This window comes from Vulpes vulpes, chromosome 9 (genome assembly GCF_048418805.1).
Source record: "Vulpes vulpes isolate BD-2025 chromosome 9, VulVul3, whole genome shotgun sequence".
Classification (NCBI taxonomy): Eukaryota; Metazoa; Chordata; class Mammalia; order Carnivora; family Canidae; genus Vulpes; species Vulpes vulpes.
In genome coordinates this window covers 1,213,237-1,240,141 of record NC_132788.1, presented here as the reverse complement: position 1 = coordinate 1,240,141, position 26,905 = coordinate 1,213,237, and the positions used below count along the sequence as shown (strand labels likewise).

General features: G+C 41.4%; 2 protein-coding genes across 2 annotated transcripts; both read left to right on the top strand.

Moving 5' to 3' along the window:
• The first annotated feature begins 4,248 nt into the window (after nucleotides 1–4,248).
• LOC112911255 (olfactory receptor 9S13-like) lies at nucleotides 4,249–5,199 on the top strand. Its single transcript, XM_025987712.2, has one exon. The coding sequence runs from the start codon at nucleotides 4,249–4,251 to the stop codon at nucleotides 5,197–5,199; it is 951 nt and encodes a 316-aa protein (XP_025843497.2).
• Nucleotides 5,200–20,575: 15,376 nt separating this feature from the next.
• On the top strand, nucleotides 20,576–21,538 carry LOC140594030 (olfactory receptor 9S13-like). The gene has a single exon (XM_072722397.1). It carries the CDS (start codon nucleotides 20,576–20,578, stop codon nucleotides 21,536–21,538), a length of 963 nt encoding a protein of 320 aa, XP_072578498.1.
• Nucleotides 21,539–26,905: the final 5,367 nt, after the last annotated feature.

The following is a 26,905-nucleotide window of genomic DNA, read 5'->3' as shown; positions in this document are numbered from 1 at the left end:
ACATTGAATCTATATGTAAACATGAGGAGTACTACATCTAGACATTAGTAAGTCCTCCGGTCCATGATCATGGGATATCTTCACATTGATGTGGGTCCTCTTCATCTTTCCACAATGATTTGTACTTTTTTGGATCTCCTAAGATGATCACGTAGTTTTTCCCCCTGAATTCCATGTCTATGGTGTATTATATGGAGGGATTTTTCTTTTTTGTATATTGGTCTACTCTCGTATTCCTGGATAAGTCTCACTTGGTTATGCTGTATAATCCCTGTGAAGTTTATAATACTGTTCACATCTATTATTTCCTTGCTGATACTTAGTTTTGTTGTTTTATCCATTATTGAAAATAGAGTATTGAGGCTTTTTTATGTTTTTATTGGAGTTCAATTTGCCAACAAATAGCATAACATCCAGCGCTCAACCCGTCAGATGCCCCCCTCAGTGCCCGTCACCCAGTCACCATTCCCCCCACCCACCTCCCTTTCCACCACCCCTTGTTGGTTTCCCAGAACCAGGAGCCTCCATGTTCTGTCACTTTCTCGGATATTTCCCATTCAGTTCCCCTCCTTTCCCTTTAATCCCGTTCACAATTTTTATATTCCCCGTAGGAGTGAGACCATATGATGATTGTCCTTCTCTGACTGACTTACTTCACTCAGCATAATATCCTCCAGTTCCATCCACGTTGAAGCAAATGGTAGGTATTTGTCATTTCTAATGGCTGAGGAATATCCCATTGTATACATAGACCACAGCTTCTTTATCCACCATCTTTCGATGGGCATCAAGGCTCCTTCCACAGTTTGGCTACTGTGGACATTGCTGCTAGAAACTTTGGGGTGTAGGAGACCCAGCGTTTCACTGCATCTGTATCTTTGGGGTAAATCCTCAGCAGTGCAATTGCTGGGTCGTAGGGCAGGTCTATTTTTCACTCTTTGAGGAACCTCCACACAGTTTTCCAGAGTGGCTGCATTCCCACCACAGTGCAAGAGGGTTCCTCTCTCTCCACATCCTCTCCAACATTTGTGGTATCCCATCTTGTTAATTTTCACCATTCTCACTTGTGTGAGGTAGGATCTCCTGGTGGTTTTGTTTTGTATTTCCCTGATGGCCAGTGATGGGAGCAATTCCTCATGTGCTTGTTGGCCATGTCTATGCCTTCCTCTGTGAGATTTATGTTCATGACTTTAGCCCATTTCATGATTGGATTGTTGCTTCTTTGCTGTTGAGTTTAATAAGTTCTACATAGATCTTGGATACTAGCCCTTTAGCTGATAGGTCATTTGCAAATGTCTTCTCCCATCTGTAGTTGTCTTTTAGTTTTGTTCACTGTTTCTTTGGTGTGCAGAAGCTTCTTATCTTGATTAAGTCCCAATAGTTCATTTTTGCTTTTGTTTCTCTTGCCTTCATAGATAGATCTTGCAAGAAGTTGCTGTGGCCAACTTCAAAAAGGGTGTTGCCTGTATTCTGCCCTAGGATTTTGATGGATTCTTGTCTCACGTTTAGATCTTTCATCCATTTTGACTTTATCTTTGTGTCTGGTGTCAGACAATAATCTAGTTTCGTTCTGCTACACATGGCTGTCCAATTTTCCCAGCACCATTTATTGAAGAGACTGTCCTTTTTCAACTGGATAGTCTTTCCTGCTTTGTTGGATATTAGTCGGCCATAGAGTTGAGGGCCCATTTCTGGGTTCTCTATTCTGCTCCATTGATGTATGTGTCTTTTTTGTGCCGGCTCTGGTTTTCTTTTTCAATATTCCCCTGGTTATGTGGGGTCTTTTCTGACTCCACACAAATCTTAAGATTATTTGTTCCAACTCCCTAATGAATGTCCATGGGATATTTTTAAAAGATTTTATTTATTTATTCATAATATACAGAGAGAGAGAGGCAGAGGGAAAAGCAGGCTCCATGCAGGGAGCCCAGCATGGGACTCAATCCCGTGTCTCCAGGATCATGGCCTAGGCTGAAGGTGGTGCTAGCCACTGAGCCACCGGTGCTGCCCCGAAGTCCATGGGATTTGGATAGGGATTGCACTGAATGTGTAAATTGCCCTGGGTAGCAGAGACATTTTCACAATATTAATTCTTCCAATCCGTAAGCATGGAATATTTTTCCATCTCTTTGTGACTTCCTCAATTTCTTTCACAAGTGTTCTGTAGTTTGAGGGTATAGATCCTTTCCTTCTTTGGTTGGTTTATTCCTAGGTATCTTATGCTTTTGGGTACAATTGTAAATGGATTGACTCCTTAATTGTTACAGCTACATTCACTTTGAGTTCTGAAGGATATATTCGGCTAGATGCAGAATAATAGTTGATAAGTATTTTCTTTGAAGAAAAGAAAATATATTTCCTTTTAATTTGGCTTCCATTATTTTTAATCTGGTAAGACAATGGTCAGTCTTATTTCTAACTTTAAACGTTGAAATGACTATGTCTTCTTTTTTGGTCTTCTTTGTAAAGAAAGGTTTTATTATTTATTTTAGAGGAGGGGCACTGGGAAAGGGAGCGAGGGTCTCATACAGATTCTGTGCTGAATGTGAGGCTGCCATGGTAACCAATCTCACCACTCTGAGGTCACAACCTGAGAAGAAGGCAGGAATCAGAGTCCTAACTGACTGTTCCACTTAGGTGCCCCTGAAGTGATTGTCTTCTTTCTCAGAATGCTTTTATACTTTTCTCTTTATTTTGACTCTAAATATTTTACTATGATATGTCCAAGTGTGGCGTTCTTTGTATAAATGCTGCTTTGATTTTGTAGGTTAATGAATCTGTAGAAAAATATCTTTCACTGTTTTGAGATAACACCTGGCCATTAACTCTTCAAGCACTGATTCAGCATATTAATCTCTTTAATCATTTTTTGGAATTCAAATATGTATATCTCTATGTTATTGATCTCTAACACTCATTTCTGATTTTTTCTGTCCTTTTGTCTCTCAATACTTCACTCTGAGGATTTTCCACTGATCTGTGTTCTAGTTCACAAATTTTCTTCTTAGCTAATCTTTAAAATTCATTCATTGAGTTCCTAAATTTAGTCATTGTACTTCTAAACTGTTACATATTATTCGCTTTCTTGCTTGCAAATTTCAAATAAGAATGTAAGTCTCAACTTCCATTCTTTTGTTTTGTTTCGTTATTTACTTATTTATTTTATAATAAATTTATTTTTTATTGGTGTTGAATTTGCCAACATACAGAATAACACCCAGTGCTCATGCCGTCAAGTGCCCCCCTCAGTGCCCGTCACCCATTCAACCCCACCCCCCGCCCTCCTCCCCTTCCACCACCCCTAGTTCGTTTCCCAGAGTTAGGAGTCTTTATGTTCTGTCTCCCTTTCTGATATTCCTTTTTAAAAAATTATTTATTCAAGAGAGATAAAGAGACAGACACACACACAGAAAGAGAGAGAGAGAGAGAGAGAGAGAGAGAGAGAGAGAGAAGGGCAGACACACATGCAGAGGGAGAAGCAGGTTCCATATAGGAAGCCCGACGTGGGACTGGATCCTGGGACTCCAGGATCATGCCCTGGGGCAAAGGCAGGCCCGAACCACTGAACCACCCAGGCATTCCTCATCTTTCATTCTTTAAAATAATAAATTTATATAAAATTTGCATATGTGTTACACCAAAATCGGAAACCTCTTGGGGTTTCTCTATGGTCAGGTAATTTTAATTTTTATTGCAGGAATTCTATTTCTTAATTCTGTCTGGCAGTAATTACAAAAAGCTTTTAGAGAAAACATCTGCAGTCTAGGATAACATGTCTTCAACTCGATATATATTAATTTTTGCAGGGTTTTCGAGCATAGCATGCAGATCGTGTCTTAATATACTTTCACTGATTGAAATGGTCAGAAGCTCAGCTGCATACTTACTCCTGATTTAACTCACTCCCATGGTGCATCCTGGCTGGCCCGTAGTAACCAATCACTATCACATTAGCTCTGGAAGACAGGCAAAATCTCACTGCTTAACCACCTGGCTATCAGATTCCTCTTCACAATTGGCTTAGGAATCAAGGGAAGAAGAAATCTTCAATATTGAAATCCCTGGACCTATGCGTTTATCTTGAATATTGTTTACTAATTCTTTGCTAAACCATGAACTCCATTATATCTTCATCCAGATTTTTTGTTGTTGTTTATCTCTTCTAAATAGTCTTCAGCAGGGAGTTTAACTTGACCCGCTTAATTTGCCAACACGGAAGGGTAATTCCCTTCGGGAGGACCGAGGCTCATGCCATCGCACAGTAATGGAAACTTCTCCAAGCTCTACTTTCAAGATTTTGTTCTGGAGGGATTTGCAGGTGGCCTTAGGACCCAGGCCCTGCTCTTTGCTGTGTTCCTGGCCCTGTACATGGTGACTGTCCTGGGCAATCTCCTCATGATCATCGTTATCACCCTGAATGCCCGCTTGCACTCCCCAATGTACTTCTTCCTCAAGAACCCCTCCTTCGTGGACTTGTGTTACTCATCTGTCATTACCCCCAATGCACTGGCCAACTTCTTCTCCTCATCCAAGGTCATCACTTTTGCAGGATGTACCACCCAGTTTTTCTTTTTCTCCCTGCTGGCCACAACTGAGGGTTTCCTCCTGGGTGTCATGTCGTACGACCGCTTCGTGGCCATCTGTAGCCCCTTGCGCTACCCCAGCACCATGTGCCAGTCTGCCTGCACTCGCCTGGTGCTGGGCGCCTACTGTGGAGGCTGCTTCAACTCTGTTGTGCAGACCAGCTTCACATTCCACCTCCCATTCTGCAGCTCCAACCGCATCAACCACTTCTTCTGTGATGTGCCCCCTCTGCTCCAGATCGCCTGGGGCAACACGGCCATCAATGAACTTCTCTTGTTTGGCATCTGTGGGCTCATCATTGTGGCTCTGACGATTGTGATCCTCATCTCCTATGGCTACATCATAGTGACCATCCTGAGGATGCGCTCAGGAACTGGGAGACGCAAGATCTTCTCCACCTGTGGCTCCCACATGACTGCAGTGACCCTCTTTTTTGGGACTCTCTTTGTCATGTATGCCCAGCCAGGAGCAATTGAGTCCATGGAGCAGGGCAAGGTGATCTCTGTCTTCTACACGCTGGTCATCCCAATGCTCAATCCCCTCATCTACAGTCTGCGAAACAAGGATGTGAAGGAGGCCCTGCGGAGGCTGGGCCAGAAACACTCGGCCATGTGAAGGATGTGCTGAAGGGAGTCAATGTGTCCTGCAACCTTGATGGAGGATACGGAGATTGCCACTGGTGCGGTGACGGAGTTATTATGTAACAAACATAAACTGCTGTCATAAAAGAATAAGCTTTAGAGATGCGCTATACCCTGTATCTGCAACCAACAGGATTACTGTGTTCTGAAAAATGTATGAAGTTGTAGTTCCTGGGTCAAGTGTTCTCTTCTGAATAAAATTGTTAAAAATGAGTCTTCCATATAGGAAAGAAATTAATGGTTGCTGCAGTGGAGGGGATCGGGAATGGGGTAACCGGATGACGGGCATTAAAGTGGGCACATGATGTCTATGATTCTCTTCTGCTCACACCTGAGGCCCAGGGAGACTTCTGGGCTTTGGAGCCTGGCCGTGTAGGGGCGGATGGGATCAGACAGAGCTTGATGACAGTGGTACCCAGGGGAACCGGGAGTCCCAGTGCACTCCAGAGGCCAGAAGACAAACAAGCTCACCTAATTGGCCATTCAAGCCTCAAAATCCCAGCAGTTCAGGAGGAGACACCCTCCCAGCATCATGACCCCAAGGTGCACGTCCTTGCACTACTTACTGCCTGGATGAAGCAACAAGATGTGGCAGCTGAGGTGTGCTGAGGCCATTTCCTCCTCTGCTTCTACCAGAAACCAGGAGCTCCTGAAGCTTGAACATGGAGCACCCATCCTCATATCCCCTGTGACCCCCAGACCCTCCCCTGCCCCCTCCCAACACTCTCTTCATTGCATGGGAACCCAAAGCTAAGAAGGAGGTTTGAAAGTTCTACAAGCTGATCTCATCATCATCTGCACAGACATGGGCTGTGTGACCTTCAACAGTCATGACCCTCACCTGGTGAAGGTAAGGGTCAAGGCAGCCATCCCTCACGGGTCCAGGGTATGAAGGACACCAAGTGTGTAAGGGAGGCATCAGAGCTATGGTAGGCAGGAAGCACTCAGCAGGGCTTGCCTCAGCAGCTGAAGGGGTGACCCCACTCCTGCCCTGGCCAGCACTATTTGGGCTCAGGGTCATTCCATCTGAAGGAACAGCTTTTCATTATAATCAGAGGATCACAGCACCAGGCTCCCTCGTGACCTGAAATGTATTTCTCAGGCTCAAATCAGTAGCCTACCAAAGAAGTGAGAACACACTTCTAAGGGACCCGGCCACAGGGTGAGGGATGCAGAAATAGCTTAGATCGAGGCCAGCCCAGGGGAGCTCATGGCTCTGCAGGAAGGCAGACATGACAACAAACATGTGCAATATGATGGGACACAGGCAGTGAGGGGGGGTGTGACCAGGTTGCTGATGGCACAAACAGGAAACGGTCACTTCAGAGAGGTGACGGAGAGCCCGTGGGGAGACAGGACACCTTTCAAATGTGTCCAGCACGTATGGCTCCTCTCCTCTGCACATCACTTCTACCTGTCTCTCGCCTGTATTTCTACAGGGTTGTCTTATTCTTGCGGGTCAAGGATTATGTGTATATTGTGCAGACAAGTCCTTTCCCTCCCGTATTGCAGTGTGCCGTCCCAAGCTGTGCTCTGCCTTGACACACTCTGCACACTCTCTCGATTTTCATGTAGCTCCATCCACAAGGTATTTCCTCCGTGCTTTACTCCTTTTTGCTCCCTGCACAGGATATTTGGGAGGCACTTTCCTGCTTGAGGACCTGGAGGGTCTTCTCTATTCTCATCACTATTTTGCTTTCAAATCTAACTCTGCATTCAGCCTGGACTGTTTTGTGTGTCTAGTATGAGGTAAGAGCCAAATCTCACTGGTTAGCCTATGACTCTTAATTGACCCAGATTTTTTACTTTTCCATAGACTACCCACCTGTTTGGTAAATGGGGTGTCTAGACAAGCACTGAGTTGACTTCCAGGCTCCCTGTTGTGTTCCCTACTCAGATGGCCTATCCTCTGTCGCTATCATTGGTTCATCACACCTACTGTGAGTTGCTGATAGTGCAAATCCCCCTCACTGTTTCTCAAAACTGTCTTGGAAACACTAGTGTTGCAAAATTCAACATGGTTTTAGGATCACCTCTTCAGATTCCACAATAAAAAATCACAGTGACTCACTTCACTGTGGGGAGAACTGGCATCTTTGTAATACTGAGTGTTCCTGTTTGGGGATCTGGAATCCCATCATGTTACTTAAGTCTACTTTGGTTTCTCTCTACAGTTTAGTATTTTAGTATTCTCTGCATTCCCAGGATACAGACACTTCGTGTTGGGCATACCATGACTTCTATATGGGACTTAATCAGATTTTGTTTGCTAAATTTGCTTATATACTTGTGATTGAGATAGTGTAATTGTAAAAAATTTCCTATAATATCCTTGTTAGAGTTTGGCATTAATATTACATGGGCCTCATAAAATAACATGGAAATTTTCCTTCTATTGTTTTGAAGATTTCGTGTAAGATTCAGTTTTGGTAGACTTGGTCATAGTTAGTAAAGGTATTCACTTTCCACGGCAAAGCCATCTAGGCCTGGAACCTGTTCCATGGAAAGATTTTAAAATACATATCACATTTCTCAGTAATTACGAAACCTACAGATTTCAACCTCGTTCATTATTGGGACATTTGGATTGGGTGAAATCTTTCTAGTAGTTTTCAAATTCCACAACTTTTTAAGTTTATGAAAACACTCTGTCACAATCCACTCTGATTCAAGGGTCTCAGTGATAACCTCCTTCCCTTCCGGACCTCAGTAATTTCTGCCTTTTCTCCTTCATCCCTCAAAAGTCTGGTTATTCAATCAGTCATCCCAAATTATCACCTTTTGTTATAACGTCTCTCTGGTGTATGTCTGTTTTGTATTTAATAAATTTTCTTCTTTACATTCTTCCCTTCCAATTTTTTGGGATTCATGCACTAATTTTTTATAATACTTTCAGACGAATACTATTTCCTGTTTTTCTACTTTTCTTACATATGGACTTCAGCCTATAAATTTGCCTTTAAACACAGACGATAATGCATCCAAGCTGCCACTTTTGTTACTCGTCGTATGCAATTTCTATATTTCAAAACCTTGTTCTTCTCAGTCTTTAAAAATAATTGCAACCATCCTAACAAACAAAGTGGAATCTCATAGTGGTTTTGTTCCACAGTTCCCTCTTGACTAACGACATTTAATAACGTCTCTTGAACTTATTTACACCCAGGGCTTACTTAGAAGTATTTTTAAAATTAAAAATACACAAGGATTTTTAAATGATCTATTTGTGATTTACTTTTGGCTTGGTTTCATATAAATTGCACACAAATATATTTTTTACACCTTCAGTCCTTTGAAATTTGTTGAAAGCTGCAATGAATCCAGAATATAACCAATGTGTTAATATGTTCTTTATACTCTTGAAAATAATGTACATCCTCTGACTGATTGATAAAGAGGTGATATATACATGCAATGCAGTATTACTCAGCCATAAAAACCCATGAAGCCTTGCCATTTACAATAACATATAGACGGTCCTATGCTAAGTGAATGAAGTCAGAGAAAAACAATTATCATATGATCTCACTCATGTGTGGAATTTCAGAAATAAAACAAATGAACATAGGGGAAGAAAGGAAACAAGCAAACCAGAAAACACTCTGAACTACAGAGAACACACTGAGGGTAAGAGAGGCAGGGGACGGGGATGGAGGGCTCGAGTTGATGGGGATGAAGGAGCGCACCTGTCATCATGAGCATCAGGTGCTGTATAGAAGAGCTGAATCACTATACTGTACACCTGAAAAAATATTATACTCTCTTATCTATACTGGACTTTAAACAAAACCTTTAGGAAAAAGAAAACAAAGAATATACATCCTGCTGTTGGATGCCGTGCTCCATTAGGTTATGGTCACTATGCTACAGCCTAAACGTTCCGTATCCAGTATGGCACCTTGTGTGATTGTTCTATCAGTTCCAAGGGAGGGGGTTAAAATCTCTCACAGAGTTGTGGATTTGTACTTTTCTCCCGTAAGGGCCCAGTTTTGCTTTGCATATCCTGAGGCTCTTCTGGCAGGTGCTCACACAGTTAACACGGTTGCCCGTCATGGGGGAACCAAATGTTTCTCATCAATGTGAAGTGTCCTCTTCTCAGCTGGTTTTTCCACTTTGAAGTTGGCTATCGGGCTAGTATAGCAACTGTGGTGGCGTGTGGTTTTTGCTAAAATATTATTTTGCTGTGTATGTTCCCATCACTTTCATTTTCAACATTTTATGTTTCCTTTTTATATCTCTTAAGATTGCATATTATTTTTAATAATAAATTTATTTTTTTTGGTGTTCAATTTTCCAACCTACACAATAACACCCAGTGCTCATCCCGCCAAGTGCCCCCGTCAGTGCCCGTCACCCATGCACTCCCACCCCCCGCCCTCCTCCTCTTCCACCACCTCTAGTTCGTTTTTCAGAGTTAGGAGTCTTTCATGTTCTGTCTCCCTTTCTGATATTTCCTACCCATTTCTTCTCCCTTCCCTTCTATTCCCTTTCACTATTATTTGTATTCCCCAAATGAATGAGAACACATAATGTTTGTCCTTCTCCGATTGCATATTTTTCAGTTTTGTTTCTTCAACCTGGCTACTAGCGCACAACTTTTCATTGGAAATTTCACTTTAATCATGTTGTACACGAGACAGTTTAGTCCTTCACATGATACAGATAAATTTAGGCTTTATGTATACCATGTTCTTTAGTGCTCTTTATTTCTTTCTCCTTTTTTTAACATTCATTGAAAAGTTTTATTCCACCTTTATTATATTAGCTCTAAGTTTTACTTCCATTTGCTCTTTTTTTCTTTTGTTAGGGGTGGCAAACAGATTACAACTTACATTATTGACCTAATACAACCTACGTTAGTATAGTTACTGACTCCCTGAACAATGAGGAAACCCTTTCAACTCTACGTATTTACTCCCAATTACCTGTCTTTGGTGTGGTGTACTTTACTTTCTGCATTTTCAACCTGATGTGCACTGCATAAAATCTGTATTTATTTAGGGGTATCCATATTGGGGCCCTTTTTTATAATCTTCATTCTTTCTGCCATCTCTGAGCTCCCCTCACCCCCAAGGTCAGTTTCCTGCTACCTAAAGGTCACGTCCACTTTTCCTCCTGTGTGAGACAAATTCTCTTCACTTCGTTTTATTTTATTTATGTTAGGATGCATGCCTCTCTTTATTATGGCTGTTCTCAAACACACGGACATGAAACGAGAGCAGTAATGGATGACCTATCGCACCCACCAACTTCAATATTATCAACCTAGAGCCCATCATAACTACTCCCTTTAAACAGTGAAGACGGTAAAGAAAGACAACTCTGATGTTTCTATTATCCTTTAAACAATTAATAATGAATTCTTAATATTATAGAATTGCCATTTAGTGTTTCAATTGTCCTGATTGACTCATTTATCCTTTCTGGTGTGTTTTGGGTCAGGATTCATAACATCCTTACTCCATGTTCTCATGATGCCCCTAAAGCCTCTCATTCCCTGGCTTCCTGTCCCTCTATTTTCATTTCAATATTATTACTCACCTTCTTTATTCAACAACCAGATGGTTTATCCTGCAAAGCTTCTCACACACGACACATTTTGCTGACCTTGTCCCTGTAGGGTTGATTAGCATATTCTGTTGGTCCTTATACTTCCAGTAACTGGTAGGTCCTAGAGGCTCAGTCGGACTCATGATTGATTTTTCTGGCAGGAATATTTCATAAGTGTTGCGTGTACTTCCACTGAGAGGTCCACCTGGCTGCATCTCTTGTCCTGGAGTAACAGTAGCCATAAGTAATCTTACCTAAACTCGTTGTTTCATTATGGGTTTATCAGATAATAATACTCAAATTCTGTACTTCAATTTTCATTTATTAGTTGCAATATTCTGTAAAGGGAAAATCCCTCTAAACATTGATTTCCTCAGTATGAGGGTCACTGTGTGGCTTCCCTCTCACCATACTCCAAAGAAGCCAATGAAGGGGGTTTTATTTTCAGTATTAGAAACTCATGAGTTTTTATCCATTTGATATGCTTCAATTAAATTCTCTCAGTTATAATGCTGATAAGATTTGCTTCGACGTGGATGGAACTGGAGGGTATTATTCTGAGTGAAATAAGTCAATCAGAGAAGGACAAACATTATATGGTCTCATTCATTTGGGTAATATAAAAAATAGTGAAAGGGAATAAAGGGTAAAGGAGAAAAAATGAGTGGGAAATATCAGAGAAGGGAGACAGAACATGAGAGACTCCTAACTCTGGGAACGAAGTAGGGGTGGTAGAAAGGGAGGTGGGTGGGGGGTTGGGTGACTGTGTGACGGGCGCTGAGGGGAGCACTTGATGGGAGGAGCCCTGGGTGTTCTTATATATGTTGGCAAATTGAAGACCAATAAAAAATAAATCTACACAAAAAATAAAAAATAAAATGCTGGAAAGTGTTCTTATTTCACCTTCATTGTTTGTATTTTTAAATTTTTAAATTTGGGGAATATAAAAAATAGTGAAAGGGAATAAAGGGGAAAGGAGAAAAAATAAGTGGGAAATATCAGAAAGGGAGACAGAACATGAAAGACTCCGAACTCTGTAAAACGAACTAGGGGTGGTGGAAGGGGAGGAGGGCGGGGGGTGGGGGTGACTGGGTGGCGGGCACACAGGGGGGCACTTGACGGGATGAGCACTGGGTGTTATTCTGTATGTTGGCAAATTGAACACCAACAAAAAATAAATTTATTTTAAAAAATAAATAAATAAAATTTTAAATTGAGGAACAAAGCTCACATGACATTTTTACCAGTTCAAAGTGTACTAGTAAGCATGGTCCTTAATTTTTTATTGTATCCACAGCGTTCATCTCTCTGGTTCCAGAAGAGTTTCATCATATTGGTCTTCAATTTCTCCCATCTAATTTTTAGAGTTTGAGGTGTACCAGTGTAAACCCTATTCCCATCAGCACTCTCCCTTCCCTCTCCCAACCATATTTTGGCAAATACAAATGCACTTCTGTCCCTCTTCTGCATATTTTATAAAATGAATTTACAGAATACTCAGGCTTTTGTGCCAAGCTTCATTTATTTAGCATAATTTTTTCAAGGGTCGTCTAGTAGAAAGTACTAGAACTTTCTTTCTTTCAGGGAACTTGGGTGGTTCGGTCAGTTCAGCATCCGACTCTTGATTTCGGCTCAGCTCATGATCTCAGAGTTGTGAGTCAAGCCCCATATTGGGCTCCATGCTGGGCCCAGATTCTGCTTAAGATTCCCCCCTCCCCTTCTCTCCCTCTGCCCCTCCTCCTGCTCACCTGTGTGCTCCCTCCCTAACCCCACCACACACACACACACACACACACACACACACACACATACAAGAACTTTATTTCTTTTGTGGATGAATATTGTTTTGCTTATGAATATTTCACATTTTGTTTATCTCTTCACCATTTGATGGACATTCGGCTTCCATTAGCTTTTTAGCTATTACGAATATTGCTCCTATGAACACTTGTGAACAGGCTGGTGTGTGAACGTATATTGTCAACTCTCCTGGGCATATCCCTATATGTGGATTAGGGTGGGTCGTAGGGAAACCCTGGGTCTAACTTTTTGAGGGATGGCAAGACCACTTTCTACAGAGGCTGTGCCACTCTTATATTTGTACCTGCCGGATATGAAGGTTCTATTTTCCAAATTCTCACCAACCCTTGTTCTTCTCAGTCTTTAATACCCACCATTTGCTTCAACGTGGATGGAACTGGAGGGTATTATGCTGAGTGAAATAAGTCAATCGGAGAAGGACAAGCCGTGTATGTTCTCATTCATTTGGGGAATATAAATAATAGTGAAAGGGAATATAAAGGAAGGGAGAAGAAATGTTGGGAAATATCAGGAAGGGAGACAGAACATAAAGACTCCTAACTCGGGGAAACGAACTAGGGGTGGTGGAAGGGGGGAGGAGGGCGGGTGTTGGAGGGGAATGGGTGACGGGCACTGAGCTGGACACTTGACGGGATGAGCACTGGGTGTTTTTCTGTATGTTGGTAAATTGAACACCAATAAAAATTAATTAAAAAAAAATAAAATAAAAATAAAAATAAAAATAATTGTAACCATCCTAACAAACAAAGTGGAATCTCATAGTGGTTTTGTTCCACAGTTCCCTCTTGACTAACGACATTGAATTACGTCTCTTGAACTTATTGGCCAGTTGTATGTATCTTTCGAGAAATGCCCATGCAAACAAAACCTTTGCCCAGTTAAACATTTGACTGTGTTTTTGTTGCTGAGTTGGAGGAATTCTCTATATTCCATGGATATTTTATCCTTATTAGATATGTATCAATTGTCAAATGTATTTACCTTAATATAGATTTTTGTCTTCGTCTTGAGAGTGTCCTTTGATGCAAAGAGATTTTAATTTAGACGAAGTTCAATTTGTCTGTTTTATCATATTTTAGTTTTGATTCTCCTATTTTGTAGTCTGTACTCTGATGTCATATAGGAAATAGCTGACGAATCCCAAGTCACAATAATTGACACTGATGTCAATTCACCTCTGATAGTTTTATAGTTTTAGCACATGCATTTAGGTATTTGTCCATTTTGAGTTAATTTTTGTATGTGGTGTGAGGTAAAGCTCTTAATTCATTCTTTTGCATGTGCATTATAGACTTTTTTCCTCAACATTTATGAAAAATACTCTTTTCTCACTGTTGGATGGTGCCCTTGGGCCCCTCATTGAAAATCACAGGTGAGTTTATTTCTGTATTTTGATTCGTTTCCTTGGCTCTATGTCTATCCTCGTGCAAGCACAACACTGTTCTGCTTCAAAGTCAGTTTTGAAATCAGGAAGTGTCAGGCCTCTTACTTTGGTCTCTTCATATATTTTTTCAGCCATTTAGGGTCAATTTTTGCCAAAAAAAAAAAAACACCACGAAATATAAAACGGTAATTGGATTTTGATAGGATTACATTGAATCTATATGTAAACATGAGGAGTACTACATCTAGACATTAGTAAGTCCTCCGGTCCATGATCATGGGATATCTTCACATTGATGTGGGTCCTCTTCATCTTTCCACAATGATTTGTACTTTTTTGGATCTCCTAAGATGATCATGTAGTTTTTCCCCCTGAATTCCATGTCTATGGTGTATTATATGGAGTGATTTTTTTTTTTTTTGTATATTGGTCTACTCTCGTATTCCTGGATAACTCTCACTTGGTTATGCTGTATAATCCCTGTGAAGTTCTGCTGCATTTAGCTTTTAGTATTTTGATAAGGATTTTTGTATCTATCTTCATATGAGATACTTGTCAGTAGCTTTGTTTTCTTGCACTGTCTTTGTCTCCATTTTGCATGAGAATAATACAGGCCTTATGGAATGAATTAGGAAGTGTTTTCTCCCATCTAATTTTTAGAATTTGAGGTGTACCAGTGTTATTTCTTGTACACTGGTAAAAGTCACCACTGAAACCATCTGTTCCTAAATTTTTCTTTGTTAGAAATGTTACGTGACTTTTGACTCAATCTGTTTATTATATGTCTGCTCGGATTTTCTATTTCTCTTTGAGTCAGTTATGTTAATCTATTTCTGGGAATTTGGTCATTCTATATATGTTAGCTAATGTGTTGGAATGCCATATTCCAATATGTTCTTATAATACTTTTTAATTCTATCAGGTCAGAAGTCATGTCTCTGTTTTCATTTCTGATCTTAGAAATTTAAGTATTCTGCTTTTTGGGGTGAATCTAGCAGATGGTTTGCCAAGTCGGTTAAACTTCTCAGAGAACTAAATTTTAGTATCATCTATATTCTGAATTATTTTACTCTAATTCTTTTCCCTCTAATCTAAACTGTATTTGTTCTATTTGCTATGAGGTATTTTATTCTCTTTCTCCTTTCTTTCCTAAGATGGAAAGTTAAATTATTGATTTGAGATGTTTATTTTTAATGTTGGTGTTTATAGCTATAAATTTCTGAGTCCTTCTTTCATTGCACCATCTAAGTTTTGGGGTTAGGAAAGTTAAATTATTGATTTGAAATGTTTATTTTTTTAATAATAAATCTATTTTTTATTGGTGTTCAATCTACCAACATACAGAATAACACCCAGTGCTCATCCAGTCAAGTGCCCCCCACCCCAGTGTGAAATGTTTATTTTTAATGTTGGTGTTTATAGCTATAAATTTATGAGTCCTTCTTTCATTGCACCACCTAAGTTTTGGGGTGTTGTGTTCACAATACTTTATAATTTCCATCGTGATTTATTCGTTGACCCATTGGAGATTTAATAAGCTGTTATCTTCCACGTGTTTGAAAGCTTTCCAAATTGCCTTATGTTGTTGCTCATGATTTCAACCTTTTTGTTTAGAGAACATATTTCCTATAATTTGAATATTCTAACATTTATTGAGACTTGCTTTGTGAACTAGCATATGGTCTATCCTGGACAATGTTCCACGTGCACTGGAGAAGATTGTAGTCACCTATTGATGGATACAATGTGCTCTACATATGCCTGTTAGGTAATTGGTTTACAATACTCTTCACATCTATTATTTCCTTGCTGATACGTGTTTTGTTGTTTTATTCATTATTGAAAATAGAGTATTGAGGCTTTTTTATATTTTTATTGGAGTTCAATTTGCCAACAAATAGCATAACATCCAGCACTCATCCCGTCAGATGCCCCCCTCAGTGCCCGTCACCCAGTCACCATTCCGCCCACCCACCTCCCTTTCCACCACCCTTTGTTCGTTTCCCAGAACCAGGAGCCTCCATGTTCTGTCACTTTCTCGGCTATTTCCCATTGAGTTCCCCTCCTTTCCCTTTAATCCCGTTCACAATTTTTATATTCCCCGTATGAGTGAGACTATATGATGATTGTCCTTCTCTGATTGACTCATTTCACTCAGCATGATACCCTCCAGTTCCATCCACATTGAAGCAAATGGTGGGTATTTGTCATTTCTAATGACTGAGGAATATTCTATTGTATACATAGACCACACCGTCTTTATCCATCATCTGTCAATGGGCACCGAGGCTCCTTCCACAGTGTGGCTACTGTGGAAATTGCTGCTATAAACATTGGGGTGGAGGTGTCCCAGCGTTTCACTGCATCTGTATCTTTGGGGTAAATCCCCAGCAGTGCAATTGCTGGGTTGTAGGGCAGGTGTATTTTTTACTCTTTGAGGAACCTCCACACAGTTTTCCAGAGTGGCTCCATTCCCACCACACTGCAAGAGGGTTCCTCTTTCTCCACATCCCATCCTCTCCAACATTTGTGGTATCCCATCTTGTTCATTTTCCCCATTCTCACTGGTGTGAGGTAGGATCTCGTGGTGGTTTAGTTTTGTATTTCCCTGATGGCCAGTGATGTGGTGCATTTCCTCATCTGCTTGTTGGCCATGTCTATGTCTTCCTCTGTGAGATTTATGTTCATGTCTTTTGCCCATTTCATGATTGGATTGTTTGCTTCTTTGTGTTGAGTTTAATAAGTTCTATATAGATCTTGGATACTAGCCCTTTAGCTGATAGGTCATTTGCAAATGTCTTCTCCCATCGGTAGGTTGTCTTTTAGTTTTGTTGACTGTCTTTTGCTTTGCAAAAGCTTATCATCTTGATTATGTCCCAATAGTTCATTTTTGCTTTTGTTTCTCTTGCCTTCATAGATAGATCTTGCAAGAAGTTGCTGTGACCAACTTCAAAAAGGCTGTTGCCTGTATTCTGCCCGAGGATTTTGATGGATTCTTGTCTCACGTTTAGATCTTTCATCCATTTTGAGTTTATCTTTGTGTCTGGTGTCAGACAATAATCTAGTTTCGTTCTGCTACACATGGCTGTCCAATTTTCCCAGCACCATTTATTGAAGAGACTGTTCTTTTTCAACTGGATAGTCTTTCCTGCTTTGTTGGATATTAGTCGGCCATAGAGTTGAGGGCCCATTTCTGGGTTCTCTATTCTGCTCCATTGATGTATGTGTCTGTTTTTGTGCCGGTACCACCGTGTCTTGATGGTCACAGCTTTGTAGTACAACTTGAAACTTGGCATTGTGATGCCCCCGGCTCTGGTTTTCTTTTTCAATATTCCCCTGGCTATTTGGGGTCTTTTCTGACTCCACACAAATCTTAAGATTATTTTCCAACTCCCTAATGAACGTTCATGGGATATTTTTAAAAGATTTTATTTATTTATTCATAATATACAGAGAGAGAGAGAGAGAGAGAGAGGCAGAGGGAAAAGCAGGCTCCATGCAGGGAGCCGAGCATGGGACTCAATCCCCTGTCTCCAGGATCATGCCCTAGGCTGAAGGCGGTGCTAAACCACTGAGTCACCGGTGCTGCCCCCAAGTCCATGGGATTTGGATAGGGATTGCACTGAATGTGTAAATTGCCCTGGGTAGCAGAGACATTTTCACAATATTAATTCTTCCAATCCATAAGCATGGAATATTTTTCCATCTCTTTGTGAGTTCCTCAATTTCTTTCACAAGTGTTCTGTAGTTTGAGGGTATAGATCCTTTCCTTCTTTGGTTGGTTTATTCCTAGGTATCTTATGCTTTTGGGTACAATTGTAAATGGATTGACTCCTTAATTGTTACAGCTACATTCACTTTGAGTTCTGAAGGATATATTCGGCTAGATGCAGAATAATAGTTGATAAGTATTTTCTTTGAAGAAAAGAAAATATATTTCCTTTTAATTTGGCTTCCATTATTTTTAATCTGGTAAGACAATGGTCAGTCTTATTTCTAACTTTAAACGTTGAAATGACTATGTCTTCTTTTTTGGTCTTCTTTGTAAAGAAAGGTTTTATTATTTATTTTAGAGGAGGGGCACTGGGAAAGGGAGCGAGGGTCTCAAACAGATTCTGTGCTGAATGTGAGGCTGCCATGGTAACCAACCAATCTCACCACTCTGAGGTCACAACCTGAGCAGAAGGCAGGAATCAGAGTCCTAACTGACTGTTCCACTTAGGTGCCCCTGAAGTGATTGTCTTCTTTCTCAGAATGCTTTTATGCTTTTCTCTTTATTTTGACTCTAAATATTTTTACTATGATATGTCCAAGTGTGGCGTTCTTTGTATAAATGCTGCTTTGATTTTGTAGGTTAATGAATCTGTAGAAAAATATCTTTCATTGTTTTGAGATAACACCTGGCCATTAACTCCTCAAGCACTGATTCAGCATATTAATCTCTTTAATCATTTTTTGGAATTCAAATATGTATATCTCTATGCTATTGATCTCTAACACTCATTTCTGATTTTTTCTGTCCTTTTGTCTCTCAATACCTCACTCTGAGTATTTTCCACTGATCTGTATTCTACTTCACAAATTTTCTTCTTAGCTAATCTTTGAAATTCATTCATTGAGTTCCTAATTTTAGCCATTGTACTTCTAAACTGTTACATATTATTCGCTTTATTGCTTGCAAATTTCAAATAAGATTGTAAGTCTCAACTTCCATTCTTTTGTTTTGTTATTTATTTATTTATTTTATAATAAATTTATTTTTTATTGGTGTTGAATTTGCCAACATACAGAATAACACCCAGTGCTCATCCCGTCAAGTGCCCCCCCTCAGTGCCCGTCACCCATTCACCCCCACCCCCCGCCCTCCTCCCCTTCCACCACCCCTAGTTCGTTTCCCAGAGTTAGGAGTCTTTATGTTCTGTCTCCCTTTCTGATATTCTTCTTTAAAAAATTATTTATTCATGAGAGATACAGAGACAGACACACACACACAGAGAGAGAGAGAGAGAGAGAGGCAGAGACACATGCAGAGGGAGAAGCAGGTTCCATGCAGAAAGCCCGACGTGGGACTCGATCCTGGGACTCCAGGATCATGCCCTGGGGCAAAGGCAGGCCCTAACCACTGAACCACCCAGGCATTCCTCATCTTTCATTCTTTAAAATAATAACTTTATTAAAATTTACATATGTGTTACACCAAAATCGGAAACCTCTTGAGGTTTCTCTATGGTTAGGTAATTTTAATTTTTATTGCAGGAATTCAATTTTTTAATTCTGTCTGGCAGTAATTACAAAAAGCTTTTAGAGGGGATCCCTGGGTGGCGCAGCAGTTTGGCGCCTGCCTTTGGCCCAGGGCGCGATCCTGGAGACCCGGGATCGAATCCCACATCGGGCTCCCGGTGCATGGAGCCTGCTTCTCCCTCTGCCTGTGTCTCTGCCTCTCTCTCTATCTCTCTGTGACTATCATAAATAAAAAAAAATAAAAAAAAAAGCTTTTAGAGAAAACATCTGCAGTCTAGGATAACATGTCTTCAACTCGATATATATTAATTTCTGCAGAGTTTTCGAGCATAGCATGCAGATCGTGTCTTTTTTTTTTTTTCCTGGGCTTTATGAATGTTTTTTTTTAATTAATTTTTATTGGTGTTCAATTTACCAACATACAGAAAAACACCCAGTGCTCATCCCGTCAAGTGTCCACCTCAGTGCCCGTCACCCATTCCCCTCCAACACCCGCTTTCCTCCCCTTCCACCACCCCTAGTTCGTTTTCCCAAGGTAGGAGTCTTTATGTTCTGTCTCCCTTCCTGATATTTCCCAACATTTCTTTTCCCTTCCTTTATATTCCCTTTCACTATTTTGTATATTCCCCAAATGAATGAGAACATACACTGTTTGTCCTTCTCCGATTGACTTATTTCACTCAGCATAATACCCTCCAGTTCCATCCACGTTGAAGCAAATGGTGGGTATTTGTCGTTTCTAATTGCTGAGTAATATTCCATTGTATACATAAACCACATCTTCTTTATCCATTCATCTTTCGATGGACACCGAGGCTCCTTCCACAGTTTGGCTATTGTGGCCATTGCTGATAGAAACATCGGGGTGCAGGTGTCCCGACGTTTCATTGCATCTGAATCTTTGGGGTAAATCCCCAACAGTGCAATTGCAGATCGTGTCTTAATATACTTTCAGTTATTGAAATGGTCAGAAGCTCAGCTGCATACTTACTCCTGATTTAACTCACTCCCATGGTGCATCCTGGCTGGTTCGTAGTAACCAACCACTGTCAGCATGAACTCTGCAAGACAGGCAAAATCTCACTGCTTAACCAATTGCCTTTCAGATTCTGCTTCACAGAGACTTAGGAATCAAGGGAAGAAGAAATGCTCAGTACTGATATCACTGGACCAACGCGTTTATCTTGAATATTGTTTATTAATTCTTTGCTAAACCATTAACTCCATTATACCTTTAACCAGATTTTTGACTGTTGTTGTTTATCTTTCTAAATAGTGTCCCGCAGGGAGTTTAGCTTGACCCACTTAATCTGCCAACACAAAGGGGTAATTCCCCTCTGGAGGACCGAGGCTCATGCCATTGCAGACTAATGGAAACCTCTCCAAGGTCTACGTTCAAGGTTTTGTGCTGGAGGGATTTGCAGGTGGCCTTGAGACTCAGGCCCTGCTCTTTGCTGTATTCCTGGCCCTGTACATGGTGACTGTCCTGGGTAACCTCCTCATGATCATTGTTATCACCCTGGATGCCCAACTGCACTCCCCAATGTACTTCTTCCTCAAGAACCTCTCCTTTGTGGACTTGTGCTACTCATCTGTGATCGCCCCCAATGCACTGGCCAACTTCTTCTCCTCATCCAAGGTCATCACCTTTGCAGGATGTGCCACCCAGTTTTTCTTTTTATCCCTGATGGCCACAACTGAAGGCTTCCTCCTGGGTGTCATGGCCTACGACCGCTTCATGGCCATCTGTAGCCCCTTGCGCTACCCCAGCACCATGTGCCAGTCTGCCTGCACTCGCCTGGTGCTGGGCGCCTACTGTGGAGGCTGCTTCAACTCTGTTGTGCAGACCAGCTTCACATTCCACCTCCCATTCTGCAGCTCCAACCGCATCAACCACTTCTTCTGTGATGTGCCCCCTCTGCTCCAGATCGCCTGTGGCAACACGGCCATCAATGAACTTCTCATGTTTGGCATCTGTGGGCTCCTCCTTGTGGCTGTGACGATTGTGATCCTCATCTCCTATGGCTACATCACAGTGACCATCCTGAGGATGGGATCAGGAGCTGGGAGACGCAAGATCTTCTCCACCTGTGGCTCCCACATGACTGCAGTGACCCTCTTTTTTGGGACTCTCTTTGTCATGTATGCCCAGCCAGGAGCAATTGAGTCCATGGAGCAGGGCAAGGTGGTCTCTGTCTTCTACACGCTGGTCATCCCAATGCTCAATCCCCTCATCTACAGTCTGCGAAACAAGGATGTGAAGGAGGCCCTGTGGAGGCTGGGACAGAAACACATGGCCATGTGGAGGATGTGCTGAAGGGAGTCAATGTGTCCTGCAACCTTGATGGAGGATACGGAGATTGTCACAGGTGGGGTGATGGAGTTATTATGTAACAAACATGAACTGCTGTCATAAAAGAATAGGCTTTAGAGATGCGCTGTACCCTGTATCTACAACCAACAATGATTACTGTGCCCTGATAAAAGGATTAAGTGGTAGTTCCTACGTCAAGTGCTCTCTTTTGAATAAAATTGTTAAAAATGAGTCTTCCATATAGGAAAGAAATTAATGGTTGCTGCAGTGGAGGGGATGGGGAATGGGGTAACCGGATGACGAGCATAAAGGTGGGCACATGATGTCTATGATTCTCTTCTGCTCACACCTGAGGCCCAGAGAGACTTCTGGTCTTTGGAGCCTGGCCGTGTAGGGGCGGGTGGGTTCATACAGAGCTTGATGACAGTGGTACCCAGGGGAACTGGGAGTCCCAGGGCACTCCAGAGGCCAGAAGACAAACAAGCTCACCTAATTGGCCATTCAAGCCTCCAAATCCCAGCAGTTCAGGAGGAGAGACCTTCCGAGCCCCATGACCCTAAGCTGCACGCCCTTGCACTACTGCCTGGATGAAGCAACAAGATGTGGCAGCTGAAGTGAGCTGAGGCCATTTCCTCCTCTGCTTCTACCAGAAACCAGGAGCTCCTGAAGCTTGAACATGGAGCACCCATCCACACAGTTTCTGTGACCCCAAGACCCTCCCCTGCCCCTCCCAACACTCTCTGCATTGCATGGGAACCCAAAGCTAAGAAGGAGGGGTGACAGTTCTACAAGCCGACCTCATCATCATCTGCATAGACATGGGCTGTGTGACCTTCAGCAGTCATGACCCTCACCTGGAGGAGGTAAGGGTCAAGGCAGCCATCCCTCAGGGGTCCAGGGTATGAAGGACACCAAGTGTGTAAGGGAGGCATCAGAGCTATGGTAGGCAGGAAGCACTCAGCAGGGCTTGCCTCAGCAGCTGAAGGGGTGACCCCACTCCTGTCCTGGCCAGCACTATTTGGGCTCAGGGTCATTCCATCTGAAGGAACAGCTTTTCATTATAATCAGAGGATCACAGCACCAGGCTCCCTCGTGACCTGAAATGTATTTCTCAGGCTCAAATCAGCAGCTCACCAGAGAAGTGAGAACACACTTCTAAGGGACATGGCCACAGGGTGAGGGATGCAGAAATAGTGTAGTTCAAGGCCAGCCCTGGGGAGCTCATGGCTCTGCAGGAAGGCAGACATGACAACAAACATGTGCAATATGATGGGACACAGGCAGTGAGGGGGGTGTGTGACCAGGTTGCTGATGGCACAAACAGGAAACAGTCACTTCAGAGAGGTGACGGAGAGCCCGTGGGGAGACAGGACACATTTCAAATGTGTCCAGCACGTTTGGCTCCTCTCCTCTGCACATCACTTCTACCTGTCTCTCGCCTGTATTTCTACAGGGTTGTCTTATTCTTGCGGGTCAAGGATTATGTGTATATTGTGCAGACAAGTCCGTTTCCCTTCCCGTATTGCAGTGTGCCTTCCCAAGCTGTGCTCTGCCTTGACACACTCTGCAGACTCACTGGATTTTCATGTAGCTCCATCCACAAGGTATTTCCTCCGTGCTTTACTCCTTTTTGCTCCCTGCACAGGACATTTGGGAGGCACTTTCCTGCTTGAGGACCTGGAGGGTCTTCTCTATTCTCATCACTATTTTGCTTTCAAATCTAACTCGGCATTCAGCCTGGACTGTTTTGTGTGTCTAGTATGAGGTAAGAGCCAAATCTCAGTGGTTAGCCTATGACTCTTAATTGACCCAGATTTTTTACTTTTCCATAGACTACCCACCTGTTTGGTAAATGGGGTGTCTAGACAAGCACTGAGTTGACTTCCAGGCTCTCTGTTGTGTTCCATACTCAGATGGCCTATCCTCTGTCGCTATCATTGGTTCATCACACCTACTGTGCGTTGCTGATAGTGCAAATCCCCCTCGCTGTTTCTCAAAACTGTCTTGGAAACACTAGTGTTGCAAAATTCAACATGGTTTTAGGATCACCTCTTCAGATTGCACAATAAAAAATCACAGTGACTCACTTCACTGTGGGGAGAACTGGCATCTTTGTAATATTGAGTGTTCCAGTTTGGGGATCTGGAATCCCATCATGTTACTTAAGTCTACTTTGGTTTCTCTCTACAGGTTAGTATTTTAGTAATCTCTGCATTCCCAGGATACAGACACTTCGTGTTGGGCATACCATGACTTCTATATGGGACTTAATCAGATTTTGTTTGCTAAATTTGCTTATATACTTGTGATTGAGATAGTGTAATTGTAAAAAATTTCCTATAATATCCTTGTTAGAGTTTGGCATTAATATTACATGGGCCTCATAAAATAACATGGAAATTTTCCTTCTATTGTTTTGAAGATTTTGTGTAAGATTCAGTCTTGGTAGACTTGGTCATAGTTAGTAAAGGTATTCACTTTCCACGGCAAAGCCATCTAGGCCTGGAACCTGTTCCATGGAAAGATTTTACAATACATATCACATTTCTCAATAATTACGAAACTTAGAGATCTTCAACCTCGTTCATTATTGGGACATTTGGATTGGGTGAAATCTTTCTAGTAGTTTTCAAATTCCACAACTTTTTAAGTTTATGAAAACACTCTGTCACAATCCACTCCGATTCAAGGGTCTCAGGGATAACCTCCTTTCCTTCCCGACCTCAGTAATTTCTGCCTTTTCTCCTTCGTCCCTCAAAAGTCTGGTTATTCGATCAGTCATCCCAAATTATCACCTTTTGTTATAACGTCTCTCTGGTGTATGTCTGTTTTGTATTTAATAAATTTTCTTCTTTACTTTCTTCCCTTCCAATTTTTTGGGACTCATGCACTAATTTTTTATAATACTTTCAGACGAATACTATTTCCTGTTTTTCTACTTTTCTTACATATGGACTTAAGCCTATACATTTGCCTTTAAACACAGACGATAGGGATCCCTGGGTGGCGCAGCGGTTTGGCGCCTGCCTTTGGCCCAGGGCGCGATCATGGAGACCCGGGATCGAATCCCACGTCGGGCTCCCGGTGCATGAGCCTGCTTCTCCCTCTGCCTGTGTCTCTGCCTCTCTCTCTCTCTGTGTGTGACTATCATAAATAAATTTAAAAAAAAAATTTAAAAAAAAATAAAAAAAATAAACACAGACGATAATGCATCCAAGCTGCCGCTTTTGTTACTCGTCTTATGCAATTTCTATATTTCAAACCCTTGTTCTTCTCAGTCTTTAAAAATAATTGCAACCATCCTAACAAACAAAGTGGAATCTCATAGTGGTTTTGTTCCACAGTTCCCTCTTGACTAACGACATTGAATAACGTCTCTTGAACTTATTTACACCCATGGCTTACTTAGACGTATTTTTAAAATTAAAAATACACAAGGATTTTTAAATGATCTATTTGTGATTTACTTTTGGCTTGGTTTCATATAAATTGCACACAAATATATTTTTTACACCTTCAGTCCTTTGAAATTTGTTGAAAGCTGCAATGAATCCAGAATATAATCAATGTGTTAATATGTTCTTTATACTCTTGAAAATAATGTACATCCTCTGACTGATTGATAAAGAGGTGATATATACATGCAATGCAGTATTACTCAGCCATAAAAACCCATGAAGCCTTGCCATTTACAATAACATGGGTGGATATAGAGGGTCCTATGCTAAGTGAATGAAGTCAGAGAAAAACAATTATCATATCATCTCACTCATGTGTGGAATTTCAGAAACAAAACAAATGAACATAGGGGAAGAAAGGAAACAAGCAAACCAGGAAACACTCTGAACTACAGAGAACACACTGAGGGTAAGAGAGGGGAGGTAGCGGGGGATGGGGGGCTCCAGGCGATGGGGATGAAGGAGTGCACCTGTCGTGATGAGCATCAGGTGCTGTATAGAAGGGCTGAATCACTACACTGTACACCTGAAACTAATATTATACTCTCTGAACTATACTGGACTTTAAACAAAACCTTTAGGGAAAAGAAAACAAAGAATATACATCCTGCTGTTGGATGCTGTGCTCCATTAGGTTATCGTCTCTATGTTACTGCCTAAGCGTTCCGTATCCAGGTTGGCACCTTGTGTGATTGTTCTATAAGTTCCAAGGGAGGGGGTTAAAATCTCTCACATAGTTGTGGTTTTATACTTTTCTCCCATAAGTGCCCAGTTTTATTTTGTACATCCTGAGGCTCCTCTGGCAGGTGCTCACACGTTTAACACGGTTGCCTGTCTTGGGGGAACCAAATGTTTCTCATCACTGTGAAGTGTCCTCTTCTCAGCTGATTTTCCAATTTGAAGTCTGCTATTGGGCTAGTATAGCAACTGTGGTGGCGTGTGGGTTTTGCTAAAATATTATTTTGCTGTGTATGTTCCCATCACTTTCATTTTCAACATTTTATGTTTGCTTTTTATATGTCTTATGATTGCATATTATTTTTCATAATAAATTTATTTTTTATTGGTGTTCAATTTGCCAACATACAGAATAACACCCAGCACTCATTCCGCCAAGTGCCCCCCTCAGTGCCCGTCATCCAGTCACCCCCACCCCCCGCCCTCCTCCCCTCCCACCACCCCTAGTTCGTTTCCCAGAGTTAGGAGTCTTTATGTTCTGTCTCCCTTTCTGATATTTCTCACACATTTCTTCTCCCTTCCTTTCTATTCCCTTTCACTATTATTTATATTCCCCAAATGAATTTGAAGACATAATGTTTGTCCTTCTCCGATTGCATATTTTTAAGTTTTGTTTCTTCAACCTGGCTACTAGCGCACAACTTTTCATTGGAAATTTCACTTTAATCATGTTTTACACGAGACAGTTTAGTCCTTCATATGATACAGATAAATTTAGGCTTTATGTATACCATGTTCTTTAGTGCTCTTTATTTTTTTTATTTTTTTTTATTTTTTTTTAAATTTTTTATTTATTTATGATAGTCACAGAGAGAGAGAGAGACAGAGACAGAGACATAGACAGAGGGAGATGCAGGTTCCATGCACTGGAAGCCCAACGTGGGATTCGATCCCGGGTCTCCAGGATCGCGCCCTGGGCCAAAGGCAGGCGCCAAACCGCTCGCCACCCAGGTATCCCTCTTTATTTTTTTTAAATTAATTTTTATTGGTGTTCAATTTACCAACATACAGAGAAACACCCAGTGCTCTTTAATGCTCTTTATTTCTTTCTCCTTTTTTTAACATTCATTGAAAAGTATTATTCCACCTTTATGATATTAGCTCTAAGTTTTACTTCCATTTGCTCTTTTTTTCTTTTGTTAGGGGTGGCAAACAGATTACAACTTACATTATT

What these genes read in the sequence shown, in the direction of transcription:
- LOC112911255 (XM_025987712.2), top strand. Translation starts at nt 4,249, where the DNA reads ATGCCATCGCACAGTAATGGAAACTTCTCCAAGCTCTACTTTCAAGAT.
- LOC140594030 (XM_072722397.1), top strand. Translation starts at nt 20,576, where the DNA reads ATGCCATTGCAGACTAATGGAAACCTCTCCAAGGTCTACGTTCAAGGT.